The 25,967-nt window shown below is 41.3% G+C and overlaps 1 protein-coding gene across 1 annotated transcript in view; it reads left to right on the top strand.

The window, feature by feature from the left end:
- PDE11A (phosphodiesterase 11A) overlaps positions 1-25,967 on the top strand; it is a 367,374-nt gene that overhangs the window by 292,742 nt on the left and 48,665 nt on the right. The window contains exons 13-15 of the mRNA XM_077776263.1: positions 701-810; positions 8,457-8,547; positions 11,952-12,052. Coding sequence (XP_077632389.1) covers positions 701-810; positions 8,457-8,547; positions 11,952-12,052 — 302 coding nt within the window. The remainder of the gene's footprint in view (positions 1-700; positions 811-8,456; positions 8,548-11,951; positions 12,053-25,967) is intronic.

The following is a 25,967-nucleotide window of genomic DNA, read 5'->3' as shown; positions in this document are numbered from 1 at the left end:
AAAGGATTCTGTGTAAGAAGATACTCTACCTCAACCTGGATTGCCAAATCCTCTCTCAAACCCTAGTTTTCAAGACATACCCTGCCTTATCTATATGAATTCAATCTGTTCTCCAAGCTAATAGGAATTAAGATAGTCATAAGATAACTTCTAGAATATTATCATGTAACAACTTGAGTACTTCTAAGTTGCTTCTTTTATATATATATATAATTTTACATATTATATATATATATAATTTCTTTTTGGCAAGGTGTTCTCTTTTGCCTGTCCTCATCTGAGTGGCAGCTGGTGGGTATAGCGTCCACTTCTAAGTTGACAGCCCCCTTTTCTCCTCCTACCAGTAGACACTCCTCGCTGCAGTGTAGAATCACAGAACACATTTTGCTCTGGGCCTCTGCCAAACTGTCACTGTATCTGGATAGTGCGGCATCCTCTCTAAAAAAGGCACAAAATAGTCTGAACTTTGTCCTGGTGTGCCAATGTGGGCCACCATGACAGCCAGCTAATCCATCACTGTGGGGACCTTAGGCTGTGCAACTGACCACCCAACTGACTGTCATCTAAGGGGGGGTGGCAGTTAATCATTTCCTTAAGTGATGTGGGTATAGAAACAGAGCTGATTGTTGCTCAGCAGAAGAACCTTATCCATTCACCCTGCCCTGAGTAGTGACTGTGGCCATTTCCCCCTTCTTCCCAGACTGCAGGGTTTCAAGAGATTCTGACCGAGGTGGAAATTTTAGCGGTGATTGTGGGATGCCTGTGTCATGACCTCGACCACAGGGGAACCAACAATGCCTTCCAAGCTAAGTAAGTGTTCTAATTGTTGTTATTTTAATGCATTTGCCTTTCTGTTCAGAGCCAAAGGTGAGGAGTGCTAAAGAGTAAAGCATTAATTTCTGGCATCCGAGGCCAAGGCCACGCAGGCTTGGGTGTGCATGTCATGGGGCTCATCCATCTTTATAATTCCCTATTCTTCTTTTAATTGCAAATTTGCCCTTCATGTCATGCTTGTTGATTTGGTCTGTCTCTGTTGACCTCAGTCAGATAACAAAGCTCAGATTTTAAACGACCTATTTTTTTTTCCTTCCAGAATATTTGCCTTCATGGCATTATAAGCATCTTGGACTTGCTACTCTCAAAATCAGGTTTTGAGACTATTAAAGTAAAAGTGGCCTTTGGAATTTTATGAAGCAAAATATGTTTCTTCTCCCAATATAATCTCTTCCAGGTTCTTTAACGATGGGTATTGTATAAACTGCAGTGAACTAAAGCGACGCTAGGAATAGGGTCTCCGCAGCTCCCATCCCTCCGCCCACAGAAAGGTGGGAAGCAAACAAAGGGATTGCATCAGTCCTGGGGCTGTGTGAGCACATAATGTGCACAGACAGAATAATGTGCCCCTAGGCAAGTTGGACCAGCTGAGATAACTGCTAGTTGGTGGCTCACGCTGTGGTCTTATTTGGAAATAAGACCAAAACCCCGATCTCCTGATGTATAGTGAAGGTCCAGTTTTAGTGTTCTTTTTACTATCTGTTTGCAGACAAAGTGATATGTGGGTTCAGGGGCTGGAGCAAAACGTTTGGGGCTGGAAAAGTTAAGAAAGGCTTCAGCAAAGAGGCAAGATTAACTGTCAGATCACTGATTTCCAAGCCCCCAAACAGGTCTACCTCCATAATGTGAATATCAAGAGCCCTCTGTGTCAACAGCATCACTCCCTTTGTTCCCCAAACGTCGACCTATTGGGACCTTGGACTCCTGGCTCCTTGCATATCCTCCAATCAAATGAATTTTGATTTTATACACTTTTCTCTGCTTCCTGGATCCTATTAATAGCCCCTCACTTTGACCCTCTCTTCTCAATATCCTAAGATTTCTTGACCCTCTTAACTTTCTGTGACATCCACTCCACAAAAACTCAGCCCCAATTCAATCAAACAATTCACTTTCTTGCTACTCTACCTAGACTGTTATAGGCTTTGGGAGAAAATGTCCCAATTGTAAGAGGCGGAGACATACCAAATATGTACTGTCCCAACTCAGCTTGAGCCTCTGTACTCCCCACAGATCTTTCTGTGTCCCCAGCCAGCCACCCTCCCCCCTCCTTGCTCTTAGCAGTTATGTGGACCAAACTGTTCTCCCTTCCTAAACCACCTCCTGTCTACCACTGCCCCCACACCGCTCAGCAGATCACCTTGCCTCCTCCTTCACCGAGAAAATTGAGGCCATCAATTGAGCCCTCCCTCAATTTCCTCCCCTGCCATGTAGAAACTTATCTGTCTGGCCCCATCCTTTCACCCTTCCCTCCTATCTCAACCAAAGGGCTGTGCCGCCTCCTGTCTGAGACTAATCCCTCCACCTCGGCTTTGGGGGCCTTCCTTGCCCCCTCCTGCGGGACCCCGCTCCATCAATCTTCCTCCCTCTGCCCTGTGCCTCCTTTCCATCTCTACTAGTGCTCAGCATCCTGTTAATGTGCTGTGAACAATTTTCCACCATCTTGAAGAAGCCCTCCGGCTTCAGTTCTGTTTCTCTCCCTTACTTTCCAGTCATTCTTCTTGGAGAATTGTCCCTTCGTTGTCTTCACTTCCTCAACCTTTGCCTCCCACATGGTCGTCCAGTTCCACCCTATCAGGGGAGCCCACCACTGGCCCCTGTTCCCAAAGCTGAAGGACACTCTTTTTGGCCTTTTTTCTTGGTATTTCTTGCCATGAGCTGCATTTTGCCACTCCCTCCTTCTGGGAACTCTCCCTTCCCATTGGAGCCCCACAGCCCCCTCAGTCTCAGTCTTTGCCTCTATACCTCTCTCTTTTCCTCTATCCTAGTGAATAGCAGGGCCAGAAATCCACGAGTCACCCAGATTCTCTCCTTAGCACCCCAAAGCTGACATCTCTGCATTCTTGAGTAACTACTGCTTCTTTGTACCCATCCTGGGTTGCTACAGCAAGCAGCCCATCTTCCCTCCTCCAGTGTCCCTTCTCCCTTCTTGGCTCTCAAGAATGATCTTTGTAATTCACGAAGCTGACTAAAGTCACTCTCCTGCTTAAAAGACATTCACTGGCTTCCTGTGACTTTCAGGATAGTGTTCAAATTACTTGGTTTAGCCCCTGAAGGTCCTTTTCATTCAGGCTCCTGCCCATTTTCCTGGCCCAGCACTCCTCCCACCCCCACCCCCATCAATGCATCAGTGTCCCAGATGCAGGGGCTATTGGCGCGCTCAGTGGGGTCATGTTAATTCACCTCTCTCTGCACCCTGGTATGCTGCTTCCCTATCCTGGAATGCCCTTCTTCTCCTTCTTTCCCCAAACTCCTCCAAAATCACCACCCTCTGGGTGTTATCTCTGAGGTACCGTCATAGTCAGTGTATCTTCCTTTCACACCCTGTCTCCAGCCCCCTACCGTTCTGCCACTTATGCATAAGGAAGAGATAAATGTGTTAGAATTATGCTCATAAATCCAGACTGAGCACCTTGTGGGCTCTTTTAAGAGTCAAGTGCACACAATACTTGTGCTCAGATACCAACATCCCCTTCCAGAGAGAGCCTGTGTATCACACTGAGAAAGGTGGCCCTTTTTGCTAATTGACCTCTTAGGTCTTGGGACCAAGAATACATACCTAATTAAAATCCAGCTAATCATATTTCACCAGCCAGGAAGTCAGAGCTGGATTACCATGATATTGACTCAGTTATCTGTTGAGATCCAAGCTGCAGATCCACAGAGACTTGGGAGCTGTGGGCTGCCATTTTTGGAAAGCCATGATGACAGGAAGTAGATAAGAAAAACAAAATGAATCTGCAGAGAGAAGAGAAGAGAGTAAGTATTCTCTTCTCTCAGAAAAAAGAGATTATACAACCCTAGAGACAGAGGAAAAACAGACTTGATCCTTGGCTTTCCGCATCTCTACTCCATTTCCAGGAGATCCAGCCACACTTGTTACATCTGGGTATCTGACACTGCCTGAGACAATGAGGAGAACTACAATATATTTGTTGGTTCCTACCTCCTGTGCTCACCACCATACCTGTAGGGTAGATATCTTTGTCTCCACTTAACAGGGAGGGCCTGAGCCCCAGGCAAGTAAGTAACTTGCCCAAATTCATGCATCCAGAATGTGGCACAACAGTGTTTGGAGCCGGGCTATCTGATTCCCAAAGTCATTGCTTAACCACCGCATCATGCTCTCTTTCATGACTTTGTATTATTTATTTGGGGCCTTTAAGCTTTCAGTTTATTGGCTGACTTGCCATATATGTGAGCTCTGGAAAACTACAAAATATTTTGACATCCAGCAAATCAAGACAGAGCCATTAAAAAAATCCTAGAACTGAGCTAGACCTTGGTAGTCATATTTTTCAACACCTTAACTTTACAAAAATGGAAACTGAGGGGTCCCTGTAGAGACCACTATTAGGCAAACAGGCTTGAGCAACAGAATGTAGAAGGTGCCCATAGTGATCACCTAGCTGAATACAAACCGTCCCATTAGGCGAGCGACTCACCTCAAAATATCCTAACTGACCAATGGGCTACTTACAACCAGGCACAGTTACCAAAAAAGGGAGAATTCCATACATTACCATACCTCCTCATCTTCCCCCTTTAAAAACAGCCCCCACCCACAGCCTCCTTGCAGACAGCCTCTCCCTCTGCTGTCCTGCCCACAGCTCTCTTGCAGTGTATTCAATAAACTTCTATCTCCTTTCTTCTGCCTCAGGTGAATCCTTTCACCACCAGCACCACTGGCTTCCACCATATTGTCGCCCCACATTTGGGGACCCCATCTGATAGGACAGACACCCCATTTAAAGACTACAGTTCCCAAGTCTCAAGTGACTGGTGTAAGATTAAACAACTTTCAACATATGAGATAAGGGTTAAGTTGCTGATGGCTGATAATTAGAATTCAAAGTTTAGGAGGTTTGGGGGTTGGTTTTTTTTTTTTTTTTTTTTTCATCCTTATACCATGTGATCAAATCTGCTGTTCCAAGACAGTCTGACATGTTTCCTCAAGAAGATTAATCCTCTACGCAACTTATCAGCTCACAGGATGTCTATCAGCCCTGCTTTTACCTAAGCGAGTCAATTTTGAACTTAGAATACCAAATGTCACCACAACCCACCCTCTGTTAAAATGTCCTTCAGTAGTGAATACTGAAAGAGACCTTTTTAAATCATGGTGAAGGGATTGCCTTTTTATTGATTAGAATAACACTTTTTCAGTAAGTGTGCCATTGTTGAGAAAAGCCCTAGGAAGAAATCTAATCCTTATTTCCTTTGTTATTCTACAATAATTGAGTGCTTTTTTGTGCAAGGCTCTGTGCTAGGCATTGTGGGAGAAATAAAGTATAACAAACAGTCCCTTCCCTAAAAGTATTCACAGTATAATTCCAACCTTTCAAGTGATTTGGAAATAGATTTAAATGCACCAATTATTATGTGGCAAAGCATACAGTACCTTTTATTCATATATAAGGCTATAAAGAAACCAGAGACATTTAGCAAGGGACAAATTACTATATAAAATGCAAAATGCCTGTATAATAAAAAGTTGTGACTTTAGTTATAGCACAATATGATTTATTCTCTTAGCCTTTCTGATGAGTGAACCTTTGCATTTTCATATTTTATTCTTAATTTTTAAGTATTGGAGCGCGTGCAATGAATGATCAATAGGTGGAGAGGGCCACCATACCACCATGCTTAGCAATTGCTCTGTGAACACCTCTCTCCTGTTTTCTCTAGGGACAGCATTTCCCACTCATCCCCCTCTCCATTACAGCTGCCCCCGATGATTAAATATCAGTACCAAGCAGCTTTGTAGTATATTCTCCTAGGAGACTTCTTCTATTCATTTCTAGCATAATCTCTTATACTCATTTATTGGGAATGAAAACCCATCTTGTCGCTTTCGGCCAGGTCCCAGAAGTGAAATCCTGGGGCACATTAATCTGCCGTGACAGCCTAATCCCATTCCTCACGACCTCCCAGCAATTCTCAATTTCCTAATTACCTTTCATAGTTTTCCTTTTAAAACTTTCCCATAAGCACGGCCCTACACTTCCATTACATCTCTTTTCCAAAGAATATGCATATCTGGAGAACTGATGGACGCTTTTGCACATTTATTTTTTGGTGCCTGTGCAAAGTGTTGAATGCCTGTACGGAAAGAATTTTCACTTTGACTTTTTTTTTTTAGTAAGTTAGTCTCTCCTCGGTGTGTCACCTGTCCAAAAATGATAGTCTTCATTATGTCGGGATGACCTAATCAACAATGAGAACCATAAACAATCACATGTATATATATTCCTGTGCTCATGGAATTTGGATATATAATACGGATATCCACAATTTGGAGATATAATATATCCATGATTTGTAATATTTTTATAATTATGTAAAATATTATGTAATATATTATAATATGTAATATTTTAATAATTACAGTGTATGTGCCCCAAAGCTCCTATATGATGGAAATACTTACCACAGACAATTAAAATGGGGGCTGGTATTAAAGTTCATTTGCATGACATTATCACAAAATATGTTAACATACTTATTACTGTCAACCTTCAAGTCTGAACTATAATCTCTAGCCATAATACTTTAAGCTTATTAGGTAAGTAGCTAATTTTTTTTTTTTTACTATTTGTTTTTGAGAGAGAGAGTAGGGGAGGGACAGAAAACGGGAGGGGGACAGAGGATCCCAAAGTGGCTCTGCACTGATAGGAGAGAGTCTGAGGCAGGACTCGAACCACTAACCATAATCATGGTCTGAGCCCAAGTCAGATGCTTAACTGACTGAACCACGTAGGCACCCCATCAAGCAGCTAATATTTTTTTTAAGCACCTATTCCATGCCAGGCAATCAGGTATGATATGCACATAGAACATCCTGGAATTTCAAAAACCAAAACAAAGGCACACAGTGTGCATCTTGAAAAATGTATTTTCATAGAAAGGAACTCTGATAGAAAATAGTTAACTAAAATTAAATATTAATTAATCACTGGTTACTAAGATTAGCCTAACAATTTTCCACTTATTAAATGGTATAGATTAAGGTAAGATTTAAAGAAATAACACATGCCTGATTAAAATGTAGTACCCCCCACCTTTGCAATTCTATTCATAATTATCCCTATGGAACCTTACCCTGTGTTTCCCCAACATGGGATCAGCTCTGAGTCTCTCCAAGGATTATGGGTCCCTGGGCCCCTGATCTGGCTGTGATCTTGGGCTGCTTCACGGTGGAGATGGAGGGCAGCTTATGACCAAAATCCTTCACATTGCACATATGTACAGTTCTTGGCTCCTCTCATTAGCAGTGCAGACTGTGAGCTGTCAAGTCTCTGGCATTTCCAAGTAAAGGCCAAATTGCCCTTTTAATGTCCAAACTCCCTGGAATGAGCAGGAAAGAGCACAGGGACCTGAATGGGTCCTTAGCCAGAGTCCCATGACTCCATGACTGCCCTTTAAACTATAGGATTCTCTGGATTTCTCTTGACTCTTAAGGTGCTCTAAATCCTAGTCCACAAGAGCTGGAAATAAACACACTTGAATGTGTTCAATGAACACTTTGCTGAACTGATATTGTTGAGAATTAAGTTGTTCTACATAAGCAGAATTTACAGATAATTCAAAAAAACTTTTTCAAGTACTTAAAATGGAAATTGAGATGGGTTTTAATTGATTTAATAGACTGCAGTCTACTACATGTCATGTATTATGATAAGCATTTCTGAATATTTTATTACATTTTCATAAATAACAGGAGGTCGATAGTATTTTGCTAATTTTAGAGACAAAGAAACTGAGCCTAAAGCACCCAAGTAACTGTCCAAAGCTATTTCCAAGAGCAAGGGTCTGACTTCAAAGCCAGGGAAGTTTCCAGAGTTCTACCCTGAAATATAGTGGGACTGTGTGCTGGGAAATCATAGCAGAAGCTTGTCAGCCTTACCTGTAAAGTGGTTAAATGGACTCTGCATAATATTCCCAAGGGCTTTTCCCCTGGAAAGTCAAATACATTGGATATAGGACACATAGTTGTTGTGTACACTCAGAAACTACATACATGATCCCCTGAGTTAAAAATTCTGTCTTTTGTCCTCGGATCATCTGAAGCACTTCGATTGGACCTGGTTTCTATGGTATTTGTGTTATGTGCATTATTTTCTCTTATGGCCACATCTCATCTTCCTTACTAGTCTGTACATTTCTTAGCAACATGGCCTGTGTCTTATTTATTGCCATATCATCCACAGGATCTAGCCTAATACATAGAAGTTTTTCAAAAAGTTTACTTCATGGAGGAGTGAAGTACCCAGTTTCCTGAGAATGTATACACTCATGTTCCTTTGCCAAAGCAGGAAAAGCAGCCTGATCCAGAGAGCAGGCATGGGAGAATTGTTGGTAGGTGGAAGACCCTGGTCACTTACCCTTCTGTCCTCTTTCAGGAGTGGCTCTGCCCTGGCTCAACTCTATGGAACTTCTGCTACCCTGGAGCATCACCATTTTAACCACGCTGTGATGATCCTTCAAAGTGAGGTACAGACGTAATCCTCTGCTTCTCCCCTTGACAGAAAACCAATACAATGATGTTTGCTACCTCTTTCTTTGTAGTGCCACAGGTAGATACAGAGAAGAGAGACAAGGTTTTTCAGGCCAAACTGTTGCTTTTCTTGGTGGCTTTTTAAAATCCTTTCAGATGCCTGACCAAGAACCTTATTCAGTTCTTCTTGAGCTGATTCGTTGGGGTTTCATGATTGGGAAGGAGACTTTTCAGATTCACTTAGCAGAGGAAACTGCTTACAGCTTGTCACCAGGGCATGGTCTTATCTTCTTTAAGGAGTACAGAAGCCCACTAGCAGAGTCACTTGACCCAAGTAGTGAGTGACCCCACATTCCATTTTGCGAAACTCGAAGCCATTTTACAAGATGGTAGAAGTAGAAACAGGGTGAGAAAATTACACTTTATTAGCACAATTGAGAAAGCTATAAAAGATAAAAAGAACCCAAGATTGCTGGTGAGAGCAGTCTGAAAGTGAGAATTGCAGCTAAACTTGAGACCCAGGGCGAAAGCCATATGCCTTATTTTGCTTCCTGTCGCAATGCAGCAGTTGGAAATAGTTGGACTTGTGTACTTTTAGCTCTCCACAGAGAAAAAGAAAAACCACTAACTGACTCTGGCTGAGGCATCTGAGTTTTAAATTGCCAGGAAAGGATCTGTTTAATTTTCTGCAGGCGTACAGACTTTTTTTTTTTTTTTTTTTGAGGCCAAGAAGGGATCATCTGTTCCCCATTATTTGTCAGTTCTCTAGCTGTGCCATTAATTATTATTATTATCATCATTAAGGCCCTGCTTCGCTGGAATAGCATCATTAAATATGGAGGGTTTTTTTCCTCCAGCCTATCTTGAGAAAGCATGTCTTTTGCAATATCACAAAAGCCTTCTTCGACCCCATAAAGGAGAGTCAGCAATCTGGAACCCGAGTGCGACTGGGGAAGGGCAAGCCCGCTGAGGGAGATGTATTTTCAGTTGGGAATGAAACATCAAGGGTTAGGCTCTCAGTAACTCTGACAGAAACCAGCATCCCAGCATCTGCGACTCTGGAATTTTCCTGTGGAAGCCATGTTTGAGCTGAGTGCTATGGAAGAAGGAGGGAGGGCTAGGAGGAGCTTGGAGCTTAGGTACACACTGTCTTGTCTGTACTGGCAGTGTGAGGAGTTTACACCTCTGACCCCGAAACTCCCACCTTTGTAATAACAGGGATTATAAACAGGATGGTAGGGTTTTCTCGGAAGGTCATTTGTTTGTCCCCTGGGAAAAACAAACCCCGCTAACTCAGAATTGGTGTTCATACAAACAAAACACATTGGCTGGCCTTAACTCTGGGGTTCTCTGTGAAGAATACAGAATAGTAATCATGGAAATTCACCCTGAGCAACTGTTGTGTGAGTCATGGTCTGGCTATTCTCCCACACACACCCCTGTCCTGCCCATCAGAAAGGCAAAAATGCACCCCGGTTTTCAAATGAGGCAGAGGCCTGAGGCAAGTTGGTCCAGACCTTTCTCCCTCCACGTTTGGTTTTCGTTCCATCAATACCACTCCTCCATAAATGTAAATGACAGGAGAAGCAGTATTTCAGGGAGACAAATCTGTTTCAGGGACCAAACCCTTGAGGCACTGTAGAAGGCGTATTTGCATGTAAACAATACACTGACTGCAAATGAACTATTTTGTTTTAACAAAGCCTATCTGGCTAACTTTATCACTCCGTTAGCTGTAAATTGTGTCAGTTACTCTATGTCCTTTAAAATTGTTAAGACACATTCTCTCACAAAATGATCAAGATCCTCAAATTCAGACCAGCTTTCTCCTGAACTCCACATAGTTTTGACTGTAACTTACTCATAAAGCTATTTTCTTTCACTGGGAGATGCTAGACGTGTGTCTGGGTCCAGGTGATGACTATTCCATAGCTTCCACCACTTTCTCCCAGGCCCCAGAGCACCAGCCTATAATTGATCCTTGGGGCAAGGCTCAGGCAAAGAAACCTGAGCAGAATTATGCTGTGTCTACCTCTAGTTACTTGCCTTCTTCCTAATGGCTGAATTAAGGGTCTGGAAGAGTTCATTTGAAAATTATTATTAATATTGGACCTGGTCCCACGTGGAACCAATATACTTTGGTCTTCAAGGAGTGGAGGGTTCACCCAATGAGATAAATTAACTCAGGGAAGGAGATTATCATCTGGTGGCTGGTAAGAAGCTATTCGCTAATTGATATTCTGGTTCCCTGAAACAATTAATTTACTTCTTAGTGGAGAATAGTTTATTCTCAGTCATCTGCCCCTTCCTTCTATACCATCTTCTGACTCTCAGCACCAGCTTTAAAACCCCTGGTTCCCGGGCCACATGTTTATGAGTTCATAACTCATGCTAAGAAAACTTGATAAATGAAAAGTCCCTGACTCTCAAAGCAAATTAAATGAATTGTTGGTCACTTTGCAGGATTGTTTCACTTTACTAAAACAATTGCAGAACTGTCTAAGGTAGCTTAAACGAATTTTGATGAAAAGAAGCATGCCTTCCAAAGGTATGGAGATACAGGTGCAAGTTTTCCTAAGTAAAAGTCATTTAACAGGCCCAAGAACTATGCCAAGAACATTCTCTTATACACTCTAGCTACTCAATAATTACGTACTGAATTTAATCTACCACATGCTTCATTAGGATGTATCTTCACAATTTAACTCCGGGCTTCTCAAACTCGGCAGTATTGACACGCTGGGCCTGTACAACTGTCTTATGGGGACTATCCTATGCACTGTAAGAGATTTAGCAGCATCCCAGGCCTCCACCCACCAGATGCCGATAGCACGCCCAACCAGAGTGACAATAAAAAATGTTTCTAAATATTGCTGGAAGTTCCTATTGCCAAAATCACTCTCAGTTGAAAACCACTGGTGTAAGGTTTCTTTCTCCTCCTTGCAGTCATCTGTTGCCATAGCAAGTGCTTCCAAAATGCCAACTTAAGTCTTTATTAGTGAAACTAGTATTCATTTTAGGGTCAGAAAGATTCTCAAATTTTGTCAATTTCTACACTCAGCAATTCCACAGGAAATGGCAGCCAAATGGAGTTATTGGCACAAGCGTATCCATAGTAACACGAGTTTAAACATTTTCAGAGTCTTCTATTTAGGACTAATAAAGTCTCATAAAAGATAATAAAGTGCCCCTTGGTGGTCGTCCTCGAAAATGATTGCGCTTTCTGGCTTTGCTGTGTTTTCCAGAGAGTCTGTTTGTATTTGTACAAAATTTTATTAATTTTTTTTAAAATGGTTTTATCATGTTCCCATTCTTTTTTCTTTTTTTTAATATGAGACACTTGTAATTGACGATCTCAGATTCAATGTTGTCTTTGTGACTTTTTACTTTCTCATTACAGGGTCACAACATCTTTGCTAATTTGTCCTCCAAGGAATATAGTGACCTTATGCAGCTTTTGAAGCAGTCAATATTAGCAACAGACCTCACGCTGTACTTTGAGTAGGTATTGGCACTTGATCTATTTGACAAATGGATATCTAAAATTTCATCCTGTAATTAATTTTCAAGTCCATGTTGCGGGTCGCCTGTTATTCTACCACTGGTATCAATGTATAAATGAGCTAAACTTTTTGTGTTGTTTTCCCCTTATCTAAATGAACTTCACTAAGGTGGTGTCTTCAGGACAAGAAAATCAACACTACCATCATGAGATTTATAGCTTTCTTCTGTTCAATGAGCTTTGTTTGAAACTTTTAACTCTGTAACTAGGTGATGATCATTTTTATTTTAGACACTGGCTAAGATTGCTGTTTTGGACTATTATTTCTAGTGTTAATAGCAATAATAGTACTGACGATGCTAATGAAAGATTTGTTGCTGAAAGGTTGACTTGAAATCCAACTCTTCATTTCTTGCCTCTCTCTCTTTCTCAAAAGAGCTGTCTTCCTTTTTCCCAAAGATCAGGCCTCCATCTGAGCTAGAAATCCCATCTGTCTTATTTCCTCTGATACCTGCTCCACCAGAAACCACCTCTTCTGGCAGCCTGGAAGTCTCTTCCTTCACCGATATGCACAGTTTCCTCTTAAAGACCAAACAATTTCCCTTCCTTAAAAAAATTCTTCCACTTGATCTGATGGAGATCTTTAATTGCTTTTCAATTTACCTTTCTTTTACTGCCTGCCTTTCAAAATAAGTGGAACACATTAGTACCTTAATTTTCCTAACACCTATTTACACTTTGAAGACCATGTGCACCTTCACATTCTACAAAAATTGTTCTTTCACAGGTCACCAGAAACTTCCTTGTCCTCAAATTCAGTGTCCTTTACCTATTTCTGATATTGTCTAGCTTTTTTGCAACCTCTGAAGGTTTACAGTCTTCTCATTGTCAATTTCTGCCCTCTTCTCTTCCCCAACATCCAGCTTCTTTTCTTCCTCCTTTTCTGGGTTCTGTGTAGGTTTCTTTTCTCCTTGTTCCTACATGAGTTCTTGAACCCATATTCTTTCTCAACTCAGATTTATTCACTTAGCCTCATCTCCATATAACTCTATATATAGATATGTAGAAGGCTCTGGAATTCTTCAGTCTAACCATCACAGTTTTATCACGTATCTCCAACTTCCATCTCAAAAATCTTCATTGATGTCATTGCTTTCAAAGCAACCTGGAAACTTGGTTCAAGTTCAAGACCCTCCATAATCAGCCCCTAACCTTTTTTCCTCCTTATCTTCCACTTCTCTCCTACATGATTTGTCTACTCCAACCAGACAGGCCTACATATTACCCTTTGAAAACATCTCACACAGTGCCGTTGTGCCCGAATCATACCGTTTCTGCATGAAATCCTCTCCCTGTACTCATTGGCTGAACTTTCCTTTAAGGTCCATTTCCTCCATCACCTTTTCTAGGAAGCCTGTTTCACTCCCTTTGAAATCTTACTGCCCTTTGTTATTGTGTCAGAATTAGATTCAATTGTAAGAGACACAAAACCCAGAATAATAACAGCTTATGTCTCTGTCACGTAGAAGAAATCTGGAGCTGGTAGAGTAGCTGCATGAGGTCGTCAGGGACCCAGTGCTCTTTTTACTTTTCTGGTCTGCCACCTTCAGCACATGGTTTCAACCTTAGTCCAAGATAGCTGTTTAGGCTCCAACCACAATGTCCACATTTCAGCTGGCAGAAAGAAAGAAGGGACAAGGAAGAAAGGGGCCAAAAGGTGATGCAAGCTATCTTTTAGGAGAGTTTTCTGGAAGCTCCTCATATCTCTTCCACTTACATTTCATTGGTTGGAATTTAGTCATTTGGACAAACCTAGGTTGAAGGAAGGTTAGGAAGGGAAGTCTTTACTCTGTAGCCGTGTGCCCTGCGGAAAAGTAGGGGCTCTATTGTTAATAAAGGAAGGAGGGATAGTGGAGTTGAAAACTAACAATCTGTGCCATAGGTATTTATTGTTGGATCCTGGTGAATGAGTTAGAGCACGGTATTGTGGGAAGAGTATAGGCTCTGGAGGTATAGTGGTCTGTATTTAAATCACATTCTGGCGTTCTGGTTAAACCTGGTAGACTGAGCCCAAATGTCTGTGTCCTTTCCCTCCTGAAACTCCACTGAAATGACACCAAATAAATTTGAAGAAAAATAAAAGCATAAATCTACAAGAAGAAAGAGAGAGGGCACACAACAACAATTGATAAGAGATGTCAATACATTAGTGGAAAATAGAAGGCTGACCAACAAATGGTAACTGATCTAGCAGAGTACAAGTGAAAAGTAGGACCTACAGAGGAAAACAGCTCTGAGAAGCAAGATAGTTTGCCCTGTAAGACCCTGTTAGGAGCCTAGAGACAAAAAAGTGCCATTAAAAGGGGATGTGACTCTCAAAGCTTAAGATAAAGAGATTGATAGAAAGTCAGTTTACATAACACTCAGAGCCCACAAAGTCCTCCCCCAAAGTAGTCAGTTAGCTTCTTTTCCTCTCCCCCTGGAGACAGCCAGAGGTTTAGTCCCCAGAGAGATGAAAGAGCAGACCCTGGACTGAGGGAACTGCATGGTGGAAATGAGTTACAGAGCCAGAACAGGGAATAAAATGAAATGGAACAAGTCTCTGGATTGAAAACCCATAGCTCAGTCACCCAGAAGCTAGGAGTTCATAAGCCATAAACCCAGGGTTGTCAGATTTAGCAAATAGAAATACAAGAATCCTAGTTAAATTTGAATTTCATATAAGCAAGGNACAAACAACTCCTGCTTGGCCTTTTAATGCCTGACCATTACAAACAGTACCAAGGATCACAGAACACTTTGTGAAAGCCTCCCATATGAAATACAGAAGCCAAAGCAAATAGGAAAAAACGAAATTCAGAGAAAACAGGGAGAGAAAGAAAACAAAACCCCCGAACAATTATTAATATCCTTAGACAGCTAAGATAGTGCATCCATGAAACAAGAACAGCATGCTTTAAAAAATAATAGGAGCAACCACAGATGAAACAGCTTTTGGTAGGTTAAAAATAAGATAGCCAAAATAAATTAAAGCACTGGGGAAATATAGTCAAAGGACAAACAGACAGCAATGTGGAAAACATTGTTTTGTTTCATTATATATATTTTTAGGATTGTTTGATGTGTTAACTGTGTGCATGGATTACCTTGATAAATATAAATTTTAATTAATTTTAATATATGTTTTCAAAACAAAAATTCCAACTCTGTCACTACCTGGCTGTGTGTCATCAGACAAATTATTCACCCCTCTGAGCCTCTTTTCTTCATATGTAAAATTGAGATAACAATACCAATGTTATCTGCCTTATAAACATCTTACATCTCGTAAATGCCTTGTATGTCTTATAAATGGTGACATCTACAACCTCATTGCTTTATCCCCCATATATTTTGCTTGTTTTGTGACCCTCATGATTGACTTAACTATCCTGATCGTCTATCGTTTTCTGAAACGATGCTCCTTGATTTGGAATTTATGGAGGCCTATACCCCTTTAATGTTTTTCTTTCCTGTCCTGACACTTGCAGGATTTTGTGTTATTTTTCTCAAAGTAGAAACATTTTCCCAAGCCAAGTTTCCAAGTAACTTCTAAGGGGGGAGAAAAACCTCACAGTTGGAGTCCATTTATCAAGGCCTGTTAGGGACGTGTCGAATCACTGAGTGACCGCTGGGACGCAGCCAAGGAAGTTGGTTGTGACTCCTTTTTCTCATTACTCTGTTCTTATCTTACCGCTGCAGCCCCTGCTGTTTGCTGACTCCCAAAGAAGCCGGATTGTTCTCTTTTTGTCAGCATTATTGTCTCCTGAGTTTCCGAATAGCTGCTCATTCCCTAATCTAGACCTTCAGGTGGCTGATTCACTTGCCTGTCTAAAGTTGCATTAAAGCGTCGCCATATTTTTAGCCAAAACAATCCTTAGGGGTTAATGAGGGGAACAGCAGCCACTATAGACTGTCACCCAGATGCATTTATTTCACAGATATACAATGGTGGAACTAGAAGGAATGTTAGAAGTGATGTAATCCGATTCATCTCCTTTATTTTGTAGATCAGGTACTGAACTCCAAAAGGTTAAACAGTGTAGCTTGGGTCACATAGCTAATTAATGGCTAAACTGAAACCTACTCGTCTTTCAGGGTTTTTTCCACAATCACTGTATTCCTTCCCTAAGGGATGAATCAAGAAATAGTCATCATTTGAGTTGGAGATACATTTTATGGAATATTCACCTTCCCAGGTGTATATCAAGCAGTTTAATTGGAAAACCAGCATGGGTTCCCTGCACCCTCTCCCAAAGCAGAGCTGGAGTCAAGGGCTTGCATGCTGGTAGCATAGTTTGGAAGTGACATCAGGAATAGGAGTGGGGGTCTGGGACAGTGATGCGGGAGGTCGGAAAGCTACTACCAGGACGTGTTTCCTTGTTGGTTGTTCTTGTGGTCAACTGGGCTTGATCCTGCAGGAACGGTCTGAAACGTCTCAGATGCTGCACCTCAAGATTATCCACCCACCTCCTTCCTTTATCAGCCAGGGTTATTCCACGGCTGTTAACTCCCAGGACTTGGGACTTTCAGGAGGTGCGCGCCTGAGGGCTGGGGATTCTCTAGCAGTCCCTATCCCCCACGCGGAGTGAGCAGCAACCCGGCAGAAAGTAAGCCAGGTACCAGGCAGCCTGGGCAGGAACCTGGTGCAGCAATGGCTGGAGAAAGGTGGGCCAAGAAGGTGTGGGGTGGTCTGGCACAACTTCTCTCCAAGATTCTGGGGTGTCACTGGTTCCATTCCCACGGCTACTCAGATTGAAAGTCATGACACTATTGAGGTCAACTAATAAGGAGGCTCACTGCCTTCCTCCCCTAGGAAAGGAAAAACACTCTAGAAAGAGCCAGTGCGGGCAGGGAGATGCTCTTTTGGACCTTTTGGAGAGAAGTTTATGATCCATTCCCACAGGCGAGATCTCCTGCCATGTGCCAAAAAGAGGAAAAAAAAGATTCATAGAAACATGGAACCCCTTTAAAAGCGACCACAAAAACTTGTAAGTTTAATTTCTAATGGCTTTCAGTATTCTTGGGATTCTATACTATAAGTGACAGATGAAAGCAGAATTCATAGGTTTAAAAAACAAAAAAACAAATAAACAAAAAACGTTAGTGTGTATTTCTAGGCTTCACAACCCAAGTCTGATTTTCCAACTCACTGAAAACATTTTCCAGTTTCTGCTGAGTGATTTTCTGAAATTGATTTCCATGGCTATTTCTGAGTCCCTCCAGTGAATAAGGCTTTGATAATTAAATAGTAATTTCAGCATCTCAAGCAGGACTTAGACGTACCCTATCGGTAACCAGCCATGTGACTTTGAGGGAGTCACTCACTTAATCTCTCTTTGCCTTGGTTTCTTGTCAGCAGCATGGGACAGGCATCTCACCCATACCAGTCCCCTAAGGTCCTTGTGGTGGTTAAAGGAGATTACCTATTTGAAAGATAATTTGGTAATTTAAATAGTTAACATTTCAGTCATCTAAACAATGCAAATTTAAATCATTTGAATTTGATAACTTTGATGAATTAAAGTACCTGATAAAGAAAAGAATCATTTTGGAAGAGGTCCAAAATTATAAGTGTTGAAACTTCAAAGAGAAGTCACAAATGCCCTGTCCCTTTGTTTGTGTGTTAGTCAAAACAGATGGTTATTAATAAAAACAATGACTAATGTTTCCTGGGTGCTTCCTTAGGAGGTTTATGTACACATTATCCAATTTAATACTTAGAGCAGTCCTATTAGAATAGGCACTATTATTGACCTCTTAATACACAGGAGGAAACTGATGTTTGGAGAAATTCAGTAAATTGCTCACAATGCTAAATGGTAAAGCTGAGATTTGAACCAAGAAGTTGGACTCCAAGCTATTTGTAATTACTGTGGTGTTCTCTCTGCGGTTTTAGAACCCTTGCAACTGAGGCCAATCCAGGGAACAGGCCGGCGTCAGGGGCAGCAGTATCTTGAGTATGCCCGTGCCTGAGGCCAGGCACCCCAGGAAGTGGAGTGGAGGCTCCAGGTTAGAGCTGCTCACAAGCCTGTCTGGTGGTGCTCAGACTTCAGTGAGAGGCCCCTTGTTTGCACCTGAGCGAAGCTGGGCATCAGAAGTTGGCAACTCTTTTGCTTTAATACAGTTATGGAGGGTTTGCTGTTGGGCGGCAATAGCAGTGTAGCGTCCCTGCGCAAAAGGCTGTGATCACATAACACTATCTGTCATCCAGATAGTGCCCAGCACCATCGTAGCCTTACAGTATCTCCCTGTATCACTGCTAAAATGGGAGCCCCGTGAATGCAGACATCTCATTCTTAGAGCCCCAAAACCGGACACAGTGCCTGACATAACGATGTCTCAACATAGGAACTTTTTGATATTGAATTCTCGTATCAATCTCCTAAGTGGAGATTATTATCTGCATCTTGTAGAGAAGGATGCATAGGCTTAGAGAGGGTAAGTAATTTGCCTAAAGTCATCAAGTTGTCTGTGCTCACATCTCTGTGCCACATTGCCTCAGACTGCTATTTAAACCAAGAATTATCCAATAATTCAGATTTTATAAATCCATTTGGATGCTCAGTGGTTTTCCAGTTGGTTCTCTAAACTAATCAGACTGATCTTCAAATTGAAAAATCTCCATGTCCCTTTGTGCTCCACAAACATTCATCAGCAATTATGAAAAATGCCCAATCTAATGGTATCTCTGCCTTTGTCTTTCCAAAGGGAGGCAATAAGTAACATTTTTCAAAAGCATCTGATAATGACAGCAACATGTACTAAATTATCTTAGATTGTTAGAGGAGTTATAGTTTGACCATCCTTTTAAAATTAGATTAATATCTAGAACAATTTATTTTTTAAATACAATAGGAACTGAACAAACGTTTCTGCTACTATGCAGACAGGCATATTCACTCATTCGTCATGCAACAGATGTTTATTAAGAGCCCACTATGTTTCGTGTTTTCAACTTCCCCAGTTGCCTGCACTCAACTTAGCCACCATGTTGGAAAGAAAAAAGGTAAACGAACGCACAGTAAGGTGTAATGACTTATAAGGCTTGGCCCATTCTTACATTTTACCCACTGAAATTATTCTACTGTGAGAACAGGCCCCATGGCAGGTCGATGAACGAAATATGCTGGTGTCTCTTGATGCATTTCCAAGCACTTTCGCATAAGTTCATCCCCATGTCTCCATCCACAGATATTGGAGCTGAGTAAAACATGAGAAATTCATCCACTAGCATGTATCGTTGCCTTTTTTATGTACGTCTCCAGGCACTGTGCTGGTTTCTGGGGATGCACCTCAGAGTTCTTACCCCAAGGGCTCCGTGCCCACAGGGAAGAGAGAAAACCAGTGATGTCGCTGCGTGAGGAGTGCTACAGCCAAAGTAAATACAGGAGCAACTAGGACATGTGCCATCCAGCAATGCCTTAAGCCACCCGTGGCCTGGCATTCTGCTTGGACTCAACTGACTGTTAGGACTTTTGTTATCTCATCTTCTGCACTTCTCAGCATTCAGTCATTCTAGTCTATTTCCTGCATTTCGTCAGTTTTATTCATGACAACTGAAGCATAGCATCTAACAAACAATTTCATTCAGGTTCCTGGCTGGCCTCTGTGTTATCAGTGCTAGTCGAAAGCCGGGAGACAATGCAGTTTCAAAATTGAATCTATGACTTTTGTCCATCAGTCATAATTACTAGAGTTAACATCTGCATATTAATTTTCTACTCCTCTCTGGTGCTTTAACGCCCAAATTCCAGAAATCTCTCCAGAGTCTATGTTTGGCGATCAACTGTAGACGTGTGATTTGCCTGTTGAGCGAGCAATAAGAACACTGGGTGGCTCAGTCAGTTAAGCGACCAACTTCAAATTAGGTCATGATCTCCCGGTTCATGATTTTGAGCCCCACCTAGGGCTCTGTGTTGACAGCTCAGAGCCTGGAGCCTGCTTTGGATTCTGTGTCTCTGTCTCTCTCTGCCCCTTCCCCACTCATGCTCTGTCTCTCTTTCAAAAATAAATAAACATTTAAAAGATTTTTAAAGAACACTGAAGGAACAAATCTCTTCCCCACTGCACCCACCCCACCAACCAACCCCCCACACTCCTGCCACCCCTGCCTGATAATTCTGGGGCTGGAATTACAGAAGATCACAATGACGATTAGCCATTTTGGCAGTAAAATCTTCCTAACTTTTGTGCACTTTTAGTATGAGATGAATAGATAGATGAAGAATATGTTTACATATATATGTGTACAGATATATAAATTTACCCTAAAGTTATTTGATTAAAATATACACAGAAATGGTGATTTCTCACTTTACACATAAAAGGGGTCTTGCAGATAAATTACAAACCAGAAAGATTTTCAGTGTAGTGATGGGTGACCGGTAACCAATCTTTAGAATTATTTTTGAGGGTAATTTTAGCAGTTCTGTTCAAATGATGCTTTTTTAAAGACTGCTATTTTTCTAAGGGGAGCATATGTCAGGAGAGTGGGATAAAAGCCTAATAAAAACATATCTGATTATGAGAGATCTTCCAGTAAGTTGCTTTTCACTAGCTGAGGTATTTGCCATTGTCCTTGAAAACCAAGGTTCCCACTGATCTGCTTGAGAAGTTAATGATCAAGTTCCTCATAACAGAAGAGTCTGGATCCAGGGAGTATTATATAACTTCGTAGATTTTCAAATGTTCATTTTAGGAGTCCTATGTTTTTAAAAGTGCTCCTACTTCTAACAGTTTCACATATGCTCATGCTGCTGAGTCTGTATAATCTATATACATGTACACATATAGATGCTGAAAGGAGCAACATGTGGGCAAATTCAGTTCTCAGAAACACAGTGGATTTCACATTGTTGCTTTGTAATGATCATCACTGAGGAGAAGGCCAGAAATACACCACCTGGAGCATGAACCACCAACATGGCCTGGGCCATTTGCAGCTTTTCTGTGGAGCATCCCCTTGTCAATGATGGAGGGACCTCTGTTCGGTGCCTGCCTTGGTGCTTGGTATTTGCCACTTCCTTAGTATAGCACACTGCAAGGCCATCACATCTCAGAAGGCCTGTCTTCCACTGCTGTCCATACGCTGTCAGCATGCAAGACTATCGGGCCCCCAGGGCTCATGCTTCACACAGTTTACACAGATGATTTCAGAGGCCAGACCTGGGAGGCTGGGGGCCTAGAATCTACTCAGACCTGCCTGTAACTGCCATGGAACCCCAGAAAAACCACTTTACTTCCTTCACCTTGAGTTTGCTCACCTATAACATGAGAGAAACAGCACCTGTTTCTCAAGGGTACCATATATCTCTAACAGTCTGTAATTATAATGAAAACTCAAATATAGAAAACAAAATCACTCTATGACCCAGCATATGTATACGTGTGTGCTTGTGTGTGTGTGTGTGCGCATGCGCACGCGCACATGCATAGAGACAGACAGAGAGAGGCAGAGAGAAAATGCACACGAATTCACAAGGAGACATGTACAAGGATGTGCATAGCAGGTGTATATTACTATGTAATAGCAAAAAAATTGGAAATAATCTAAGCCTTCATCATTAGGAAATACGTAAATAAATAGTGATATAACAATACACGGAATAACCACCTAGCAGTAAGAAGNTAATTTGACAATAAACTATTTGTAAAAAAAAAAAAAAAGAGTACACTTACGATGAGCACTGAGTAATGTTAGAATTGTTGAATCACTATATTGTACACCTGAAACTAATATAACACTGTATTTTAAATATACTGAAATTAAAAAATAAAATAATTTTTTTTTCAAAATTAAAAAAAAAAAAAAGAAGGAATGGCCTAAAACTCTACATAACAACATGGATGAATGTCACAAATATTGATCAAGAAAAGCAAGTTGCTAAAGAATACATAGACTACAGTAATACCATTTATAAAGTTTTAAAATATGCAGAGCAATACTTTGCGTAGTTTACCTAGTAAAATTATAAGGATGTCTGTGAAGATGATTCATACACAATTTAGGAAATGGCCATCTTGTGGTGGGAGGGAGGGAGGCATCTGGGAGGCAAAAGTCAAGAGCGCAGAGATGCTTAGGGGCCTCAATAGGATGGGGAATGCTTTATTTCTGGGCCGGATGGTGGAGAGGTGGATACATTGACTATCTTGGTGTGCAATTTTCATCCTTTTAGAACATAATAAGCATGAATAATAAATTTGTTATGTCATCTTTGCATATCATTACTTCAGAATCCTTTTTGCAGCCTCATGAAAATGATTTAACCCATCTTTTCAAACTAGCTAATTTTCAGAAACTTACAAACTTTTTAAATGTATTTTGTTTTAAACTTTAAATCATCTGACTTTCTGTGTGACCAAACCTATTACCAGATGTATGATATACACAGTTCCACCAGTGATTACACTTGACAAAACTATGGTGTGCAGAAAGTCCTATGACCTTCTGAGGTCACAGTCAAACCTTGGGAGGCCAGAATAAATAGCAAGAAGTTGCCACACTTTAGGCAGTGGAGGAAAAATAACATTAGTATGCCACATTTTTCTGTGCCCTACAGAAACATTCTTCTCACCTCTCCTCTATCCACCATCCCCAGGGATCGTGGATAATCCCTTTTGTCCCGATGCAATGGAATCTAATTTTGTTATAATGTGATGTGAAGCCTATAACTGATTTTGGGTTCAGTTGATTTAAGACTTTCACACCAGCAAGTCTAGCTATTAGAGTTTCTGTAGCTGGGAAATTTACCCTTACAGTTCTGTTCGGTTGCCCTGTCACAGATTTGCATTAAAAAAAAAATTCCTTTCTGCGTTGAGTTAGCCGCCTAGGTAATATGTCTCCATTTTGCATCAGATATGTTATGTATCATATACTGAGCATACTCCTAGTGGATAAAATAGTATCAGTGGCAGGAGAGTCACACATCAGATGGGAATGGTGTTCTTAAATTTCCCACAACGTGTTTTGTTGGCCTCTTGGTCTAGTAGGAATCTAGTCTTTAAGAATCTAACAGAGCTTTCCTTGGATTGATTTCATGTTGTTTTCTTATCTCAATCTCCCCAAATGCCAACTGTGAATAGTCTGGTACCATTAGAATTGGGGTGAAACCAGAGGCTGGAGAGTTATTTTATAAAATGAATAGGTTTCTGAGGTAATCAATTTTGTTCATTAATCACTTCAACAAATATTTATTGAGCTACTACTACATGTCAGGCACTGTTGTAGACACTGGTAATCCAGGAGTGAAGAAAAGAAGCCAGGTGCTTGTTCTCACAGAGTCTGCCTTCTAGTGATTTCTTAGAGTAACTCAGAGAATTGAAATGACATCAGGTACACATGACGACAGGAAGGATGATGGGCAAGCTCTTTCAGAAAGCCTTTCATGATCTTCTACAACCTTCCAAGCTAAGCTCAGTGCCTTCCTCTGTGCCCCAGGACACCCTGGTCTCTTGGGACAACTGATATTTTAATAGGTTGCTTTTGTATCGCAGCATTGGCACTCACCAGCTATGCAACCTTGGGCCAGTTAACTCAACCCTTTCGAGCTTAATAACTAGCTAATCCTTACTGCGCATCTACTATGTCCCAGGCTGTCTGCTAAGTGTTTTACCTAAATCATTTTAGCTAATCCTTCTACCAACCCCAAAAGATAGATCCCGTTGCTATTCCTCCTACTAATAAGAAAACTGAAACCCAGCGAGATTAAGTAAGCTACTCGAGATCAGTCCTGTGGGCAGTAAGTGACCCATAGTAGTAAGGGCCTAATAAATGTTTGCCTCATCCTGTGGGGGTGAGAGTGGGTACCAGGGGGAGGCAAGTCATGCACATGCAGTGTCAGATCCTATTTAAAACCCTGATACTTTGTTCATCATGGATTTTTTCTGCATTTATGTTGTTTTAAACATTGTAGTAAAGTATTGTTTAACTTGATAACTGAGCTTCTGGGCACCCACTTAAATTGTGGGCCCAAAGTGAGTGTCTCTCTTACCTCACTCTAGTCCCAGTATCATTAGTATTATTGGTATCACATTAGAAGGGGAGTTACCTATTTATTTGTTGATTGCCCCTGCTAAATTCAGAGATATTTAGAGATTCCACCTATGTCTTGTGTCCATAAAGCCTTGTTAAGAGTTGACACAGAGCAGGTGCTCAAGAAATAGTGCTTGAACCAAACTTTCTGCTCTACAATAATTCAAAGGAAGACTAGTCTTCATTCAGTGGGAAAAGAGAACTAGCTGACCTCTTCAGTCTCAGGTAGTGTGATTAGTCCATTGGGTGTTATTATCGACAGTAATACTATTAATATTATTTACATATTAACCACAGCTGTCAGGTATTGAGTATCTACTAGGGTCAAACACTTAACACACCTCATCTCAAAGTCTCACCACAAAGCTGGAAACTGAGGCTTAGCAATGTGGAATCACTTGCCCAGCTAGTAAGTGACAGTAAGCATTAGGCCCAGGTCAGTGTGAGTCCAGACTTGGGTTCTTTCCATTCTACCACCTCCCCTTCTCTTTCAATGTACAGCCTGTCACTGAACAGACTGTGGTGTGACTGGGAGCATAAGAAAGGAGCGGGCAAATGAAGAAGATGGTAAAATTATAGAAAGAAAAGATAGGCACAACTGAACACCCAAAGAGGAAGGGAGTGGCTGGAAGCTTCCTTGTCACTGTGCAATGCCATCTCTGACCATTGCTATGAGGTTGTTGTGGAGATTATCCTACACTGTGGTGTGGCCTTGACCTGTATCCACTTGAAGGGGTAAATCGAAGACCTGTCTTTGTGTCTCAAATAAGAGAGCCACATGTCTGTCTTACTGACCTGCCTCCTTTTGGGTAAACTGAGTAGTAAGTCTGACTGGATGACGAGAAGTCTATACGGTTGGGCAGCTGATGATAGGCACCCCATATCAGAAACAAGGAGCCAACTGCACCCAGCATTATGTTCTTTGTCCCCAGAATACAATGAGTCGGCGCTAAATGTCTAAGATCCTACTCATATTTCTACCATGAATGACATGGTTGTATTTTCCAAAGTGTACTTCCTGAAATATCAGTACGATGGAATTCTGTGGTTAAGGAAGGTTAAACAGGCTTTTCTATCTCAGTATCTCTCAGAGCTTTCAAAAACCTAACACGGGTGGTGAATCTCCAAGAGAAGTATATTACAGGCAGCATTTCTCCAACCCACTTGGCCAGGGAATCCCTTTATGTGGAGTACCTCCACATGGGATGGACTCTGGGAAGCTGTGTGTCAGGATCTTTTAGATAGTATTTCAGTAGGAAGTGCCAAGAAGGTGACCTAGGGAAGTGATTCTTAGGGAATCAAAATGTTAATGTCTCCCTCTTTCCATTTTTCACTATAAGAAGGAAAAGTCCTATAACTAGATTAAAGGAAAGTCTTGAAAATAAAAAATAAATTCACCCTTATTTTCACAACTTGAGAATCTTCTGTTCTTGTCTTTTCCATGTCTATATATCTCTCAGTGTGTTTCCGTGTGTGTGTGTGTGTGTGTGTGTATCCAGTGCTTAGAATGTGCAGACACTATGCTAACTGCTTTGCATTTAAACCTGACAATAACCCTGTGAGTTAACAAATATGATCCCCATGTTAGAGATTTGGAAATTGAGGCTCAGAGGGTTTAAGTATCTTCCCCAAGTTGCATAGCAAGTAGGTAACAGAGCCACTGTTTAAACACAGGTATTTCTGACTCCACAGACTATGTGTTTAAGAACTGAAATGCTGAAATACTTATTTTCTACCCTAAAAAAAAGTATTTGCCCTGAATTTATTACCAGGGAGTTTATCTTATCTCAGATCCTCCTATAGCTCAGTTCCATGTTGAATGATACAAGGATATTCCAAAA

Source organism: Crocuta crocuta, unplaced genomic scaffold (assembly GCF_008692635.1).
Source record: "Crocuta crocuta isolate KB4526 unplaced genomic scaffold, BGI_CrCroc_1.0 scaffold17, whole genome shotgun sequence".
In the NCBI taxonomy this organism is placed as follows: Eukaryota; Metazoa; Chordata; class Mammalia; order Carnivora; family Hyaenidae; genus Crocuta; species Crocuta crocuta.
Note: the sequence above shows the minus strand (reverse complement) of the source record. Positions and strands in the feature narration are given on the sequence as shown.